The 18248-nt window shown below is 50.2% G+C and overlaps 1 protein-coding gene across 1 annotated transcript in view; it reads left to right on the top strand.

The window, feature by feature from the left end:
- ARID3C (AT-rich interaction domain 3C) overlaps positions 1-18248 on the top strand; it is a 111426-nt gene that overhangs the window by 79180 nt on the left and 13998 nt on the right. Inside the window, exon 3 of the mRNA XM_088652869.1 lies at positions 7392-7464. Coding sequence (XP_088508995.1) covers positions 7392-7464 — 73 coding nt within the window. The remainder of the gene's footprint in view (positions 1-7391; positions 7465-18248) is intronic.

Below are 18248 nucleotides of genomic sequence, written 5' to 3' on the forward strand. Positions count from 1 at the left end.
AAGTCTGTTCATTGCTTAGACAACAGTCGCCCTGTTGGCCCTGAAGGACAAGCAATACGAGTAGGTAAAACAACAGCTCCGGCAAATGGAACCCCTGAATGAATTGAATGCATTTGTGCCCAAAGCAGAGGGAGGTGGGAAATTCTGGCAGTTTCAAACATGCATCGTAGCCGTGATCTCCCTAAGAATCTGATGAAAATCTATCTGGTTGCCAGGACAGAACTTACTGGATCCCTCCCCCCCACAAAAAAACCACCAAGAAGAATCTTGGCTCTTGCTTTCAAGAGGCGGGTTGCTCATTCTCAGGGTTTTGGAGAGTGCTCCGCCTTTCCTATCACACTTCCAAACAAACAAAAGCAAAACTCCTCCCTGCACCCCACTTTCTTTAACTCTCTCTTTTAGTGACCTAGTGTGGCATAACATCTGAGCTAAGAATCAGGAAGCTCCCGGTTCAAAACTCCCCTCTGTCATGAACCCACAAAGCCACACACTTTCAGACTCGGCAGCCGCAATCGGCAATATCGGGGGATATAATATTTATTATTAAATTAATTGCCCGCCTTTCTCCAGCAGGTCCCAGGGTGAGTGACAACAATTTAAATGGGAGTTCTCAAGGAATTATATACGGGCCCATTGATGTTGGTTTCTAGGAGACCTCTCGAGGGGTTTTTCTTTCAACCTGCTTTGCAATAATTCCTTTGTCCTGGTGCAGTTTTCCTGCTCATTTTAAGGCATGGATGGCAACCCCCCCAGTCCCCCCCCCCCGTGTAGGGGCTACCATGCTGGTCACCGTCCTCCCCCTGTTGAGACCTGCCGCGTTCCAATTTCGGTTGCAGTAATTCTTCCTCAGTTTTTCACCTGCACTTCTAAATCAATGCAGGCAAATCCCTTGCAAACCCGCGCCTTCTTTTTGGGCGCTGCGTCTTCACATCTTTGCCCTGCTTTCTGGGGCATTTCCTCTGCCCCCTTCCAGCTGATAAAACTGCATGCAAAGCAGCAATAACCGAATAATGCCAAACGGGGAAGTTAATCTGTATCCAGGGTCGTTTAATGAAGTTTGTGCTGAGGAGCAGGATTCCACTCTCGCTGGAATCCAGACTGATCCAGTTGCCTCTGCCTCGCTCTGCCTTGGAGGTCCAGGTGGACAGCCCTCACAGGTGCCCCGGCTCGGATCCTGCCTTTCACTGGCAGGGTGGAACACCTGTGCATTTAGAAATATGCAGCCTGGCACCACTTCCCCCCATCTGGTTGCCCTGTGTGAGAACAGGGTGCTGGACAATGTAGGCCCTTGGCCTGATCCAGCAAGCTCTTACTCATTTGTTCATTGCAGTGCTGTAGAGAGCATGCAGCTCCTTCAAGCTGCAAGATCTTTCCCTGGATCTTGATATGAAGGCACCACAAGTAGACCACAAGCTTAACATGAGTCAACTGTGATGGAGCAGGGGGTTGGGCTGGATGACCTCTGGGTGCACTTCCTTCCAACTCTCCAGTTCTGTGGTGCTATGAAATCGGACCAGAAGCTTTCACCGGTTGAATGGTCAGATGAATAAACAAAAGCCCATTTTGATAAATTGGCTGGGAGCCCATTTGGCTGAGCCACAGCAAACTTTGACACTCTGTGGTGGAGAATTTAGGAATGCACTGTTTTTCTTTATTAGTAGCCCCTCTTTCAATTCTGGTGTGGTTTCCTGCTGCCAAACGGGACGGAGGAGAAAGCACTTCGGGCGGTCTCCTTCTTTTACAAACACTTGCAGCTTCCATTGATGAAATAACACCATCTCGCCCTTCCTTCGAAGGGCCATCGTTTTGGTTCCGTCTGTCGATTGACGCCTTTGATTGGGCGGATGATTCAGCGACTAAAACCCTCTCTAATCGGCCTCTGGGGAAACTCTGCAGGGGTTTCTGTGGTCACGAGTGTGTGCGGTTTGGTGGTAGTGGTGGGGGCCTCAAAACGGCCCGTCAGCATATCTAATATTGGGCAGGGTGCCAGGAACCAGCAACGCCATGAGGGAAGTTGGAGCTTCTGTTTTATCTGGGCAGTTCGGCGCCCCCTCCCCTCCCTCGCCTTCTCCTGGGTGCAGAGTCCGAAAGCCAGGGGTTTTTTTGGGGGGGGGGGTCATCGTGCAAGCGTCTGATGGGCTCGTGCTGCACAGTTGACCCCGGATTATGTAATCGCCTGGAATTGGCGAAGCGGCTTTCCCTCGCGGTTGGATCCCTTCCAGACCGAAGAGGGAGGGAGCTGGCCGGCCTCCCGACACGTTGGGTAGCCTCCGTGGCTCGAAGTGGCTTTTACCAAATGCGACAGGCCCAATAGCTGCGACCGGAGAAAGCCTGGCTGCCATAGCTGGTTCCTACTGCAGTGCGCTCGATCCAGACACTGCAGTTGGTGCAGAATGCTGCAGCGCGATTGCTGACGGGAGTAAGGCATTGTCAACGCATCCCCCCTATGCTCAGAAGTCTGAACTGGTTGCCCATCTGCGACCACACCTGGTGTTGCCATTTAGTATATTATTATTTATTATTATTATTATTTCTTCTTAGACTTGAATGCCGCCCTTTATCCAGAGATCCCAACATTAAAAAACACATCACAGAGCACCAATAATAAAAAGCATAATAGCAGAGAGCATAATTGTAAAATAATCATAATATCAACAGTGGCCTCCAACAAGCTTTAACAGGCCGTGGATTATTTAACGGCCAAAGGCCTGGGTAAGGAGGAATATTTTTGCCTGGTGCCTAAAGACAGGTAATAAATCCCTTAACAATTCAGGGCCACTTTACCTACAAGATGTGCCCACGCAACCACTTCGATCAGCAAAACTTGCATTACGATAGGGGTCACGTTATACCCGTTCTGTATTTATAAGAACTCAGTGGTTTAGTGTGGCAGCGGCCAGCCTTTGGAACTCCCTGCCACTTGACACCAGGCAGGGGCCTTAACTGCACACTTTTCAGCGCTTGCTAAAAGCATCTGTGTTTAGATGAGCCTGCCCAGGTGCTTAGTGGATTTTAATCTGCTTTTAGTGTTTTAACTTTTTTGCTTGTCTTAAAAGTGCTGTAATTTCTTCTTTTTTTCTTCTTGTTTCATCTTTACGTAAACTGCTTTGAGGGTTTATTTCCCAATTAAATGTATATAGTATTTCTGAATAAATAAATGAATGAATAAATAAATAAATAAATAAATAAACTAGGAGCACAAGTTGAGAGACCTGTGGATGGATCAAGCCAAAGTGGCCCCTTTTAGTTCAGCATCCTGTTCTCACAGTAGCCAGCCAAATGCCTGTGGGAAACCTGAAAGCAGAACCTTGACAGGCAGTGTGGTGTAGTGGTTAGTGTGTTGGACCAGGACCTGGGAGACCAGGGTTCGAATCCCCACCTGGCCATGAAACTCACTGGGTGATACCTTAGGAGCCAGTCCCCGCCTCTCAGCCTAACCTACCTCACAGGGTTGTTGTGGAGATTAAGTGGGAGAACCATGTGTGCCACCTTGCACCTCCAGGTAGGGCTGGAATCCTAGAGAACTGCTGCCAGTCAGAGTGGACAATACCAATCTAGATAGACTCTTAGTGCTGGGCCTTGCAAATCTTCCCTAAAACCTCATTTAGGGGTGGGGTGGGTTGCTGAGTCTGCAGCCCAGAAGCTCACCTCTTATTTCCTTTTTCCTCCTGCGAACTAACTCTAGAATACTAGAGTTGGAAGGGACCTCCAAAGGTCCTCTAGTCCAGCCCGCTGCAATTCATGAATCGCAGAACCCCTTTCTTTCTTTTGTGCCTGCTGCCTGTGAATGCAGCTGTCGCACAGGACATGCCAAGACCCTCCCTGCCCCATTCTGGATGCCTGGCCAAATGCTGCAAAACTCTAGTTCTATTTTCTCTGGCCACGCTACAAATTGCACTGGGGCGCCCGCCATGCCAGCGGAAGGATTGCAATGGAGCTGTGGCCAAGCGGGCTCTGAGCCCGCCGGCTGGGGCAGCTGCCAGCTCAAGGCTTATCTGAACAGTGGCCATGGATTGACGGTGTCACAATTTGCATTGTCGGGGAAGACGGAGAGGGCTGGCCTTGGGCCAAGAATGAAAGGGCAGGAGAGTTTGCGGCTGCCTACCAGTATGAGCAGCTAGACTGGCAGAAGAAGGTGGCTGGCTCCTGAATGCCCTCTAGCCCAAAGAGGTCTCGAAACCCAGAGCAGCAGGCTCAAGCCAGAGGAGGCCACGGAATCGGAGAGGGGAGCTGATGCCGTATGTTGTTGTCATTGTTTAGTCGTTTAGTTGTGTCCGACTCTTTGTGACCCCATGGAACAGAGCACACCAGGCACTCCTGTCTTCCACTGGCTCCCACAGTTTGGTCAAACTCATATTCGTAGCTTCGAGAACACTGTCCAGCCATCTCGTCCTCTTCTCCTTGTCCCCTTCTCCTTGTGCCCTCCATCTTTCCCAACATCAGGGTCTTTTCCAGGGTGTCTTCTCTTCTCATGAGGTGGCCAAAGTATTGGAGCCTCAGCTTCAGGATCTGTCCTTCCAGTGCCATATGTAGCATTATGGAAAGCCATGGGAGCTGTTGTTGGTTCTTGGGGGAGGCGGTTTGCAGGGCAAAGCTCTAAGCCTCCAGACAGCCGGGCAGTCCAAGGGTTAATCATGAAGCAGCAATCTGTGCGGCTGGTCCTTCTTCGGCTGGCATGGTGCCCATTCCCCACGAGGCGTGCCAAGCCACCGTGTGACAGCCTCCTCGCCCCAGATTCCGATCTAATGCGATGTGCTAAGTTACCGGAGCGGCTGCCCCTCTCGGCCGTTTTCCTTGGAGCTCGGGAATGTGGCAGTTTCAAAGGTCTGGGCCAGGAGAGGAGCTGCGCCAGCCTGGACTTACGTTGAGCGCGCATCACTTAGCAGGACACTCCTGGCTGAGCAAAGGGGTTTCCCCTTCGCTTTGGGGAAGAGTCCTAAGGTCTCTTTGCTGTTTAGGAACGTCAGAATCGCCTCCTGGATCAGACCCATGTGCTAATGGTGTACGCAGGCCACACTCTTAACTTCTGGCCAGAGGACATGTGGAGCAGAATTGATGGGGAAAAGGTTGGGGGTTATGACTGGGACTGGGCAAAGTGGCCTTGGAGAAGCAGGCGATGTGCTCAGGTGCACAAAGAGGTGCTGTGGCAACTAGCCAGAGCTGCAAGGTGGATCCCAAGGGTGCTTTTGGGGGGCACCTGGAGAGACACTCCCCCAAGACAAGCTCCCAGCAGTGTGGCCCCACCCTCCACATAAGGGTAGGGTGCAAATCCATGTGGGAATGTTGGGCAAATGAATGTTTGCTGAGCTGGGCACCTGTGCACTTTGCCTACCCAATAATCACAAGGCAGATCTGTTTAGAGAGAAGGTATCTGAGGTGTAGAGAATCATATAAATAATAAATAACAACCAGAACCCTGTTTTTCATTTGAAAAGGGGGAAAAAGAGAGCGCTCCTGTTCTGCGTCCACTCAAATTCTGTGCCCCCCCAAGCCTTAATCGATTTGCAGTCTTAAGGACTAGAAACTTGGCTTTGGTTTAAAAACGAAATGTGGGCTTCTCCAGCTGCTAAACACCTGGGCTCACCTGGTGGAGTTGCAGAGGGTGTGTGATCACTGCCACATCGCATCGCAGCCGCTTCAGTTTGTGGCTACGAAACCACTAAACCGTACATGCAGAAAACAATTCTTTTAAAAGCCTTATCCTGGCAGTGGTCAGTTGTGATGCCTGTGTTTGCATGTGCGACCGAAAGAATGATTGTTTCTGGAATATTTTCAAAAAGGGCAACCTTTTAAAAAACTACTGAGTCTCTAGTCTGAAATCAGAATGTCCCCGGACCTCGTTGTGGGAAGAAGGCACAGGTCCTCGGCGCAGCGGCCCCCTCCCCTCCCCATCAATTTCACTCTGTTGGAGCCCGGATAATAGAGGTCAGAGGTCAGTAGGGGGCTGCGCCCATCCTGCTAATTGCCCTGATGTAAGGGAGGAGGTGGCCAGGGAGATGGAGGCAGTCCCTACAGGTGTCAAGGAAGGCTCAACAGCAATCGCCAGCACCATCAAATATTTATTTCTTCCACCCGTGCAAAGGTCAAAGGTTGCCGCTGCGGAGGACAAGGAGGGGTGGCAATGGCTCCCTTGGGGGGGCTGCGGACGGCTCTTGGCTCTCGGCCTCTTATCTGGTTGCAAGGAAGGAGAGGGACCCTTTTTGGCTCTCGCCACTTTCTGGTGTTGGGTGGGAGGAATTAGGTATCCGTTTGGGCACATCTCGGTTAGCGCGGCAGAAGCACAAGCTGTCCCCCCCCCTCAGCTTTTGGGGGGGAGCAGATCTCCCCCCCCCGCTCTCAGAGGAAGGGGAGGAGCTGCAAATGGGAAGAGTAGGACTTGCAGTAGAACTTCTCCTGGTTCAGCCGCAAAGTGAGCCAGCATTGTGTAGTGGTTAGGGTGTCGCACCTGGGAGACCAGGGTTCAAATCCCTACTCGGCCATGAAGCTCGCTGGGTGTAACCTTGGGGGCCAGCTCCTGCCTTTCAGCCTGGCCTACCTCACAGGGTGGTTGTTGTGGCGATTGTAGGGCAGAACCATGCAACTTGCCTCGAGCTCCTTGGAGGATGTGGTGGGGAACAGAGGCAACTAAACCAACGATTTGACTTTGCACGATGGGCAGAGGGGGCCAGAGCTTCATCTTAAGAGAGCTGCTGCGGCATAGTGGTTAGAGTGCCAGAGTAGGACCTGGGAGACCCAGGGTTCGAATCCCCACTTGGCCGTGAAGCTCACTGCGTGTGACTTTGGGGGCCAGTCACTGCGTCTCAGCCTAACCTACCTCACAGGGTTGTTGTGGGGGTTCAACGAGGAGGGAGAGCAGAACCATCCACAGCACCTCCTTGGAGGAAAAGGTGGAGTCCACAGTACATTTTGGGGGAGACCCAATGGGGTTCAGGGACGTGCAAATCTCTCCCCCCCCATCTATTCCCTGAAGACCTGCTGTTGTTGTTGTTCAACATTCAACCCAGACACCTCCGAGGGCCTTCTGGTGGTTCCCTCCCTGCAAGAAGTGAGGTTACAGGGAACAAGGCCTTCTCGGTAGTGGCGCCTGCCCTGTGGAACACCCTCCCATCAGATGTCAAGGAAATAAACAACTATCTGACTTTTAGAAGACATCTGAAGGCAGCCCTGTCTAGGGACGTTTTTAATGACTGATGCTTTAATGTATTTTTAATCTTTTGATGGAAGCCGCCTGGAGTGGCTGGGGAAACCCAGCCAGATGGGCGAGGTAGAAATAATAAATAATAATAGTTGTTGTTGTTGACCCTTGCGGGGGGTCTGGCCTCTAGGAAAGGGGGCCCAAACCTTTCCTGCCCTGCCCTAATCTCTTGCCTTCCTTTTCCCCACATTTGCAGCTGTACGAACTGGACACCGACCCCAAACGCAAGGAGTTCTTGGACGATTTGTTTGGCTTCATGCAAAAGAGAGGTGAGTCAGACATTCTCCAGAGTTCTGGAGAAGGGAGGGGCTGGAATTCAAATCCGGCCCTAATGCACTGTCATTGCATCAACATGATAATATTGCTATCTTTGCGGTTTTTAAAGGAGAGGTTGGGTGGCCATCTGTCAGGGATGCTTCAGCTCAGATTCCTGCCTTGCAGGGGGTTGGACTAGAGGACCCTTAGGTGTCCCTTCCAACTCTACAATTCTATGATTCTATTATTAATTTAGGTGCATTTTTTATCCTCCCACCTTACAAGGGGAATAACACACACGTACCTAAAGAAATAAAGATCAACGTCAGTAATATATATATTTTTAAAAGCTTAAAAGAGTAGAAAGGTGGTAAAAGCACAAAACAGGAGATAGTACAGTGGTACCTTGGTTCTCAAACGCCTTGGCACATGAATAAATCGGCTCCTAAATACTGCAACCCCAAAAGAGTGTGTTCCGGTTTGCAAATGTTTTTTGGAAGCTGAACGCCTGACACAGCTTCCACTTGAGTGTAGGAAGCTCCTGCAGCCAGTCGGAAGCCGCGCCATGGTTTTCGAACAGTTTCGGGAGTCGAACGGAACGGATTAAGTTTGAGAACCAAGGTACCACTGTATCATATTGTCGCGATATCCCCTGTCCCTCACACATATAAAGGTCCACTTGCATTTATGAATGCGACCTGCAATGGTGTTGAGTCGCCAGTATAAATAAGTTCAATGCCTGATCAGTGTTGTGAACTGCCCTGTGATCTTTGGATGGGCGGTATACAAATTTAATAAATAATAATAATAATCCAACATCTGCGGCGGAGACTCTGGCAACTGTATTTTGAACCGACGGAAGCTTCCGGATTGTCTCCCAAGGCAGCCCCATAAAGAGCGCATAGAGAGGCAGAATGAAGCCACAGGGTCAAATCTCCATTCTGGTCTGGACTCATTTGGGGACTGGGAGATATATCCATCTTGCGCTTCCTGCATTGTAGGGGGATGGGCTGGATGATCCTTGGGGGTCCCACCCGACTCTAGGATCCCATGATTCTTTCTGGGATGCCAAGGCAAGGCTGTGCCCCCCCCCAAACATCTTTCTCCAAAAAGCTTCTTTATGGAAACAATTCCTGCCTTGTGTGCGTGTCCGTTTTCCCTCCCCCCCCCCGTTCCCAGCCTCCCCCTCCCAGTTAATTAGCGCAACATTAACCTCTGCCTGGGGTTTTATTTCCTATCGAGCGGCATGTTCATTAATCCAGATTCTGGCAAAGGGCTCTAATTGATGGCAGCCTACAGACCGCGTGAGCTGTGGTCGTGGAGCCTTTTGAAAATGGCTCCGCGGCTCGATGGGGGATTGGGAGGACGGGGTCAGAGGTTAAAGCATTTATCGAATCGCCTCAATTGCTGGAGCTTCCTATTTATCCCGCCTGACCCCGATAACAAAACCCGGCACCGATTTCCAATGCGGGAGCCACTGCCTGTCAAGCGCCGCTAGAACCCGTGCTTGGCTCCAAGGCTGGGGGGGACGGGACTCCGTGGCCTGAAGCCAGCCCTGTGTCCCATCCTCTTCTGCTTCCAGGGTCCTGCCCTGAAAATCAGAAATTTCCATTAAAACAAGAGTGTTCCTGAGCATAAATAACTTGCTCGTCGTTGAGATCAAGGAACAAGATGAAAACCCCCCCAAAAATTGTGCAGATAGATAAGCTGGACATCGCGATGCTCAGAAAATTCTATCCCTGCCATGAATGGCTTAGTTGAATATTCCAGCATCGCAGGGGGTGGGACTAATGACAATTAGGGTCTCTTCCAACTTTGTTGTTGTTGTTTAGTCGTTTAGTCGTGTCTGACTCTTTGTGACCCCATGGACCATAGCACACCAGGCACTCCTGTCTTGCACTGCCTCCCGCAGTTTGGTCAGACTCATGTTCGTAGCTTCGAGAACACTGTCCAACCATCTCATCCTCTGTCGTCCCCTTCTCCTAGTGCCTCAATCTTTCCCAACATCAGGGTCTTTTCCAGGGTGTCTTCTCTTCTCATGAGGTGGCCAAGGTATTGGAGCATCAGCTTCAGGACCTGTCCTTCCCGTGAGCACTCAGGGCTGATTTCCTTCGGAATGGATAGGTTTGATCTTCTTGCAGTCCATGGGACTCTCAAGAGTCTCCTCCAGCACCATAATTCAAAAGCATCAATTCTTTGGCGATCAGCCTTCTTTATGGTCCAGCTCTCACTTCCATACATTGCTACTGGGAAAAGCATACCTTTAACAATACGGACCTTTGTCGGCAAGGTGATGTCTCTGCTTTTTAAGATGCTGTCTAGGTTTGTCATTGCTTTTCTCCCAAGAAGCAGGCGTCTTTTAATTTCGTGACTGCTGTCACCATCTGCAGTGATCATGGAACCCAAGAAAGTAACATCACTCACTGCCTCCATTTCTTCCCCTTCTATTTGCCAGGAGGTGATGGGACCAGTGGCCATGATCTTAGTTTATTTGATGATGAGCTTCAGACCATATTTTGTGCTCTCCTCCTTCACCCCCATCAAAAAGTACTTCAATTCCTCCTCACTTTCTGTCATCAAAGTTGTGTCATCAACATATCTGAGGCTGTTGATATTTCTTCCGGCAATCTTATCCAGTCCAGCCTTTCGCATGATGCATTCTGCAATTCCATAATTCTATGGGCAGAGGGTTTGGAAGCCTGATGAGGAGCGGTTGAAGGAGCTGGGTCTGTTTAGCCTGGAGAAGAGGAGACTGAGACGAGATACAAAGGTGGCTTCAATTATCTTAAGAAGGCTGTCACATGGAAGAGGGAGCAAGCTTGTTTTCTCCTGCTCTGGAAGGTAGGACATGAACCCATGGCTTCAAGTTCCAAGGCAGGCAATTCTGACAAAACACCAGGAAGAACTTTCTGATAGTAAGAGCCGTTTGACTGTGTGATGGAAGGTGGTGGAATCTCCTTCCCCAAGAGGTTTTTAAGCAGAGATTGGCTGGCCATCTGTCAGGGATGCTTTAGCTGAGATTTCTGCATTGCAGGGGGTTGGACTAGAGGACCCTTGGGGTACCTTCCAGCTCTACAATTACTGTATATGAATACATGGCAGCACATACCTAGATGTTCTCCTGCACATAGGATGCTGCCTTCACCTGAGTCAAAGCACTGATCCATCTCGCTCAGCGCTGTCTGCACTGGTTAGCAGCAGCTCTCCAGGCTTCCAGGCAGGGAGACATTCCCAGTGGAGCCACAGTCAGGGGCAGAAATGTTTCTGAATACCAATTGCTGGAAACCACAGGAGGGGAGAGCACTCTTGTGCTCGGATCCTGCTTGCTAGTTCCCTATTGGGGCACCTGGTTGGCCATTACGAGAACTGAACGCCTGTCTGGATGAGCCATTGGCCGGATCCAGCAGGGATCTTTGGATATTCTCAGTTTCCTGGGCTCTACTCCCCTTGCCGACCTCATAAGGCAGTTTTGCCTCCATATTGCAACCTATTTTCCCCACTCCTTCCATACAAGGCAGTGACAGCAAGCCAGAGCTGGACTCATCCCTATTTGCATGGCTCCAGCTCCAACGTTATCACAGCAGCCACGACCCTCTTTCAATTCCCAATTCCCTTTTGGAGTCTGCAGAAAATCCAACCTGACCGCCTCCCTGCCCCCGCCTCAAGGCAAGAGCATCCCTCACCCCTGCCTTCCTGAGATTTCACACAATTGCCAGCCCTTGATGCTGAGCACACAAAATTCCCTACAGGTGGCTCAAAGAAGCGAGCCATGTTGCGTGCTGCGAGGAAAAGAGGCTGCAACTTCCTCCCCTTAAAAAAACACGCAACAAAAACAGGAAGCAAATGAAAATCCTAGATGTCTCTTGACTTGGGGGCGGACGGGACTCTTTCCAAGCCTTAAACGGGATCAATTAGACCCTAAGCGAGACCCACCTGCTGCCTCTTTCGAAGAAGGAACGTGGTTCTCCCGCCAGCCAGGAATGGAGGTGCTGCCAGCCCCCCCCCCCCGGGTGATGGTGACAAAGCCCCTCCACCCTGGACCCCCCTCTCCACCTGACACGAGATTCATGGCGCCTCCGCTGAGCACCGGCCTCATTATTCTCTCTCAGCTAATTAACTGGCTCTCTCCTGGCTGAGATAAGGGTGCTAATTAACAGCCATTCTCCCCTGGCTGTACATCTGTATCGGGGTCCTTTGTGAGGCTCCTGCCATCGGGGCTGCGGAATCGAATCCCGCGGGAGGGTGGCGGCTTCTCTAGGGCGGGGCGGTCGATGCCCATAAATCCACAGTGGGGAGATAAGAGGCCAGGAGTCTGAGCTCCCTCCCTCTACCCACACTGCATTGATCCCGGGGGTGAGGCACATAAATAACTCGCGTCTTGTGGCTTCCCGGTTGGCATTAATCTGCTGGCCGGTCCCTTGGATGAGGGGGCTAATCTCCCCGAGCGATCTGCGTCTCCATTAGGGCCTCGCAAAAGGGGACGGAGGCAGAAGTGATGAGGCCCATTGAGCCACCAGTTGCACCTGCCGAAGGAGGAGGAATCATAGAATCCTAGAGTTGGAAGAGACCCCAAGGGCCATCCAGTCCAACCCCCTGCCAAGCAGGAAACACCATCAAAGCATTCCTGACAGATGGCTGTCAAGCCTCCACTTAAAGACCTCCAAAGAAGGAGACTCCACCACACTCCTTGGCAGCAAATTCCACTGTCGAACAGCTCTTACTGTCAGGAAGTTCTTCAGAAGACTTGCAGTTGAATTTGGTATGAAGTACGGGTGGCGCTGTGGTCTAAACCACTGAGCCTTGGGCTTGCCGATTGGAAGGTCGGCGGTTCGAATCCCTGCGACGGGGTGAGCTCCCATTGCTCGGTCCCTGCTCCTGCCAACCTAGCAGTTCGAAAGCACGTCAAAGTGCAAGTAGATAAATAGATAAATAGGGAAGGTAAATGGCATTTCCATGTGCTGCTCTGGTTTGCCAGAAGCGGCTTGGTCATGCTGGCCGTATGACCCGGAAGCTGTCTGTGGACAAATGCCGGCTCTCTCGGCCTATAGAGCAGATTATAAGATTCTCTCTATTTATAAAATCAAAAAATTGAGACCAGTTTGCCCATTTAGTTCAGTATTGTCTACCCTGACTTGCAGAAGCACTCCTGCGTTTGAGGCGCTTCTGGGTTTTCAGAAAGTTCCAGGAGTCGGATTATTGCACAGGGAGATAACTTGCCTTGCAGAAGGACAGAAGGGAGAAGGGAGAATTGCACCGCCCCAAAACACACACACACTCCCTCCCCTCCTGACCAAGGAGAGGCGAAACAAGTGAAATGAGCTGGTTGAAAAGAATGAAGGCGCCAGGCTTTCAGGCTTATGAAGATCAGCCGAGCCAATATCAGGGTAATAAATTAAGGGGGCGAGAAAGCGGCGCTGAGTGACGGACGTGTTTGAGTTGAGCGGCGATGCCCTGGCGGCCCCTCCGCTGCAAATGGATGGCTTTTCGATAGCTCCCATTCACGGCCACCCAGAAGAAAGGAAGGGCATAAATAAAGAGCTTTTCTCTGCCTGTGTGTCAGGGGCTGGCAGCTGCTTCCATGGTGCCCTGCCCAGAGGACCCCACTGCCTGCGGAGGGAGGGCCAGACAGATCTCTGCTTGTTGGGCATGTGAGGGGGGGGGCGACTGATGCTGCAGGCACAGGAACCACCCCAGAGTCTCTCCGCCCCCCTCCATCTTGCCTCAAGAGCCACCAGGGAAAGGTAACTGATAAGCAAAGTATGCCCACCTAATGCTTTTCTGAAGCTATTTTTGCTTCTGCTTTTGGAACATCCTACAGAATCTCAGAACTGTATGGTTGGGAGGGATCCCAAGGGCCATCTAGTCCAACCCCCTGCAATGCGGGAGAAATCCAGTGGCAATGAGTCCCACTGGCCAGATGGGGTTGTTTGAATAAGTCCCTCCTCCACCCCCACCCCCACCCCGTTTTCCTTTGTTCTGCTACCTACTTGAGCCTTTCTTCCTGCTAACAGCCTGGGGGCTATGTGACACCCCCTCATATGTGCATTGCCCTTCATCACCCCCACTAAGGCTGCCCCACATTTCTGAGAGTGGGCAGACTCTTCCCCCCCCCACAAGACCCTCGCGTGCTCCAAAATTTCCAGGTGGGAGGAAGGCTTCAAATTGTCCCCCCCCCCCCGCCTCATTCTAATCCATAGGAATTAGACTGCAAAGACTTATTTTCAGCAAGTCCAGCTCACCTCCTCTTCCTTATGCCTCTTAACAAAGAAGTAAGTTTAAAAACAAGATTTGCTTACTTTATAATCGTGCATTGGTTCGTAGCAGTGGCAGCAGTAAAAATTACGCAGGCAAAATACTTAGGTTTACAGTAGCAGCAGCTTCCATCATGTGCCAGGAGCAAACCCAGGTCATATGTCCCTTCACACAGAGCCCTCTCTACCAATTGAATTTCCATGGTCTCTGGGTATCAGCAACACAAGAAGATGCATTTGTTAGGCTTGTCTGCCCATCTCCCACCCTTACTGTGCCCCGAAAGGGGAGGCACCAAAGGGCACTTGCTTCATTTCCTTTGGAGTTGCCCGCCTGCGATTGCCCTGCTGGCATCTGGTCTGTGGGCTGTGAGGCGGGTCAAGTTGGCCACAGCTGTTTCCACTCTCCATCTCCTCCTGCTCTGGATTTGACGGACTCAGCCACAGAGTCCTGGCTGGCCATGGCGAACAGAGTGGGCAGATAGATGGAGCGAGACTTTCCACCCATCCTGGTGCAATGGAGCTTTGCCTCGGTTTGTTCCCCTCTGCAGTGTGGAGAGCCAGGGTGGTGTAGTGGTTAAGAGTGGTAGACTCGTAATCTGGTGAACCGGGTTCGCTTCCCTGCTCCTCCACATGCAGCTGCTGGGTGACCTTGGGCTAGTCACACTTCTCTGAAGTCTCTCAGCCTCACTCACCTCACAGAGTGTTTGTTGTGGGGGAGGAAGGGAAAGGAGAATGTTAGCCGCTTTGAGACTCCTTAGGGTAGTGATAAAGCGGGATATCAGATCCAAACTCTTCTTCTGCAGCCTGTTAGAAGCTCTTGGTTCTTACTATGGCCAACCATCATTTGGAACATGATGTAGAACCATAGAATTGTAGAGTTTCAGTGCAGAAGTTGCAATGCGAAAGATCCTTCAGATGCTGGGCGCTGTAATATGATGATGATGATGATAACAATAATAACAATAACAACAATAATTTATTACCATATTTTTCCGTGTATAAGACGCCCCCATGTTTAAGATATGCACTACTTTTGGGGAACCCAAGTTTTAAAAATGGGCATATGCACTATCTGTGTATAAGTTACAGGTAGGTAGCCGTGTTGGTCGAAGCAAAATAAAAAAATATTCCTTCAGTAGCACTCATTACCAAGCTTAAAACCATGGAGCCACCTGGGATGAATAAAGACATCGGATTCTTATCTCATTATGCATGATCAAGCTTTCTTTAGCGCCTCAGCCCTTGCTCCCCCCCCCAGGACTAATTGCAGTCATCAGGAGTCGTTAACAGCCATCTCAGGTTTACCACTCCCATCAGCCCATCACCCATTCCCCCCCACCCCCCACCCTCTGTATATATATAAGGGTCTGACACTTCTGTTTCAAGTGTATCTGAAGAAGTGTGCATGCACACGAAAGCTCATACCAAAATAAAAATTTAGTTGGTCTTTAAGGTGCTACTGAAGGAATTTTTTTATCTGTGTATAAGACGTCCCTAGATTTTTAACCTTATTTTAAAGTAAAAAAACCCCAGTATTATACACTGAAAAGTACGGTATTTATACCCCACCTATTGGCTGGATTTCCCCTGCCACTCTGAGCAGCTTCCAACAAAATATTAAAAATACAATAAAACATGGGACAGGCTGCCCGCCCCCCCAGAAAGCATTGCCTTAGGCCCCAGGTCCCCCCCCTTTCTGCACCATGTTCAGCTTCGCCACTGTCCTTTTTGAGATGCTTTTGCTAAATCTGCGGAGGCCGCGAGACCCTGCGTTTCTTTGCAGCGGGGATACCTTGCTGTGCGTTTTCCCTCTAATGCAGAGCCGCACTGGGCACAGCCCCATATAGAAACCCCCTGGGAGGGGGGTCTGATTGCATTGCCCTCAGCCCTCCCAGCCTCTCGCCCACTCAGATCCCGAAGAGCCCCCAGACCACAGCAGCTGCGCAAAGCCGCAGAGGTCAGCGAGGGAAGGTCACGGCGAGGAAAGATTACGGCAAGTCCGCCAGCGATGGAGGAGCCCCTCCAGGCTGTGGGGTTGGGGACTCTCCTGCTCTTTTGTGGGGGGCAACGGGAAGAAGACAGGGCAGGACTGCCTCGTCCACAAGGCCCTGCGGAATGCTCCCCTCTCCACCCCCCTTCCCACTTTGCGGGCAGCAGGTGCTGGAAGGGACGCTGTGCCGCCGAGCCCTCTTGTCCGGGTGACCCAAAAGGCTGTTAATTAGACCTGGACGTGCTGTGAAGGGCTGTCGATGCCTCGGGGTTATTGGAATTGATTTCAGTTTAGGTGGTGAGCCAGGCCTGCGGGCAGGGAGCATGCTGGGAAACTCGCGCGTGGCTCACCGGCAGGAGCTGCCCAGGGTCCTGTTTTCAGGACCCTGGGCAGCTTTGGGGAGCCTGGGCTCCTCCTCCATTTTCTCCTGGGCGATGGTGAGCCCTTGGTGAGGACCCACAGCTCAGCGGCAGAGCGGAAACTCTACCATAGGAAGGAAGGAGCCCGGTTCAAAGGGCAAAGACCACTTTCGACTCTGCTGCCAACCTGATAAGTCAATCCTGGTATGAGCCCCTCGTTCGGGAACTTGAACCTCAATAAGAGCACAAGAAGGGGGGCCCAATTTTCCCACCACCCTGTTGTCACAGTGGACAGTCAGAGGCTTGCTCATATTTAGTTTCTGTTCAAGACGTGTTTGTCGTACCCTTTGTCTACAGGCCGGTTTATGGTGCAGGATCACAAACAACCGAGTGTCCACGCAAAATATAATGCCCACCCAATGCAGGAAACTAAAGCAGTCAGTCCCATAAATGTGGTTCATTATAGTAAGCAATGCACATACTGTAATGTACAGGATACGCAATGGGGAAGAATACATCATAAACCACAGTGCCAAAATATTCACATTGTCAACCCAGAAATAAACCCAGAAACAGCACCTGAGTTCAACAGCGATTCTCCCCACTTAGGAACTGGTATTTTGTAAATATTCAGTTAACCATTTCCATTCTTTTATAAAAAGTTTGTTATCTTGATTTCTTATTCTTCCGGCAAGTTTTGCCATTTCTGCATATTCCATAAGTTTTTGTATCCACCCTTCTTTAACTGGGAGTTCTTCTTCCCATTTTGGGGCAAGTAACATTCTTGCGCTGTAGATGCATCCATGAATACATTTCTATACAGTTTGGGTAGTTCTGTACCTATAATTCCCAAAAGGAAAGCTTATGGGTTTTTTTTTTGGCAAGTGTTATTTTAAACATCTTTTTCAATTCATTATATATCATTTCCCAGTAAGCTTTAACCTTACTACAAGACCACCACATATGATAAAAAGAACCTTCTTTCTCTTTACATTTCCAACACTCATTTGATTTCAATTTACACATTTTTTGCCACTTTTCTTGGTGTTAGGTACCATCGATAGATCATTTTCATATGATTTGCTCTAAGGCCATAGCATGCTTTCTATTTTATATCCTTATTCCACAATCGTTCCCATGCTTCCAATTTGCCCAGTGTTGTAGGAGTAAATTCTAGGGATGAGGAGTTGAAGCTGTTTTCTCTGGGGTCTTGTGCCTTGATCTCCTGCTGCAGGGTCCCAGCTCTGCAACCCCCACCCTCCAAAACCAGAGACACTTTATCACACAAGCCTAGTAAATTAATTACTCGGAGTAGGGAAGGGGGTGTGCGTTCTCAGCTGCATGTGGTCCAAAGTCAAGACCGACTGGAAAAATCTGCCCCGTAAGTGAAATTCTGTTGGTGGGCAACCAGGGCTGGCTCCATCCCCACCCCCACCCCCCCGGGCCGGAATTAGGTTTGATGAGGCCCTAAACTACTGAAGGTCATGGGGCCCTTTATATGTCCAGCTGTCCTTTGCCAACAACAAATTTTCGCTGTTTTTCGTGTTGAATATATGCTATATGGTAATTTATGGACCGAAAAGGTATATAAAGCCATTTGCACATAACAAATAGGAGCCTACACAACACAAAACACTGTTGTTGTATGTAGGTTTTATTTCATTTGTTTTTTATCTTATATTTTGGAAATGTACATCCAGTTTTTTTCCCTTTACATTTTTGGGGGCCCCCAAGAGAGTGGGGCCCTAAGCTAGAGCTTGTTTAGCTTATATGTAAATTTGGCACTGACCCCCCCCCCCACATGAGATGCTTTCTGTGGGCCCATTCAGGTACCCTTATTGTGCAGCTATGGGTTTTTTGTGCTCACCTGGGCAATTCTACGCAATTGCGCTTTTGTTACTTATTTGGGCCAGCAGAAGTTCCAGGGCAGAAATCCTGCTTTGTTTCCAGTGTCCTGTAGCTTCCTGGTAAAATCCTGTAACTCTTTGTATCACAAATATTCTGGGTTTTTGTTGCTGATCCTGCTTTTGCTGTAGCACAGGAACACTCCTCCAGATGGCAATGATGCACACAGGGAAACAGAAGGACTTGCTTTTTCCTGTAAGATCAATTGCAGTCGTTAACTGTTGTCAACAGGTTTACCACACCTATCAGCCAATCATCCATTCCCACCACCCTTCTGAGTAATACCCCTCCCC

Source organism: Zootoca vivipara, chromosome 10 (assembly GCF_965207765.1).
Source record: "Zootoca vivipara chromosome 10, rZooViv2.hap1.1, whole genome shotgun sequence".
Classification (NCBI taxonomy): domain Eukaryota; kingdom Metazoa; phylum Chordata; class Lepidosauria; order Squamata; family Lacertidae; genus Zootoca; species Zootoca vivipara.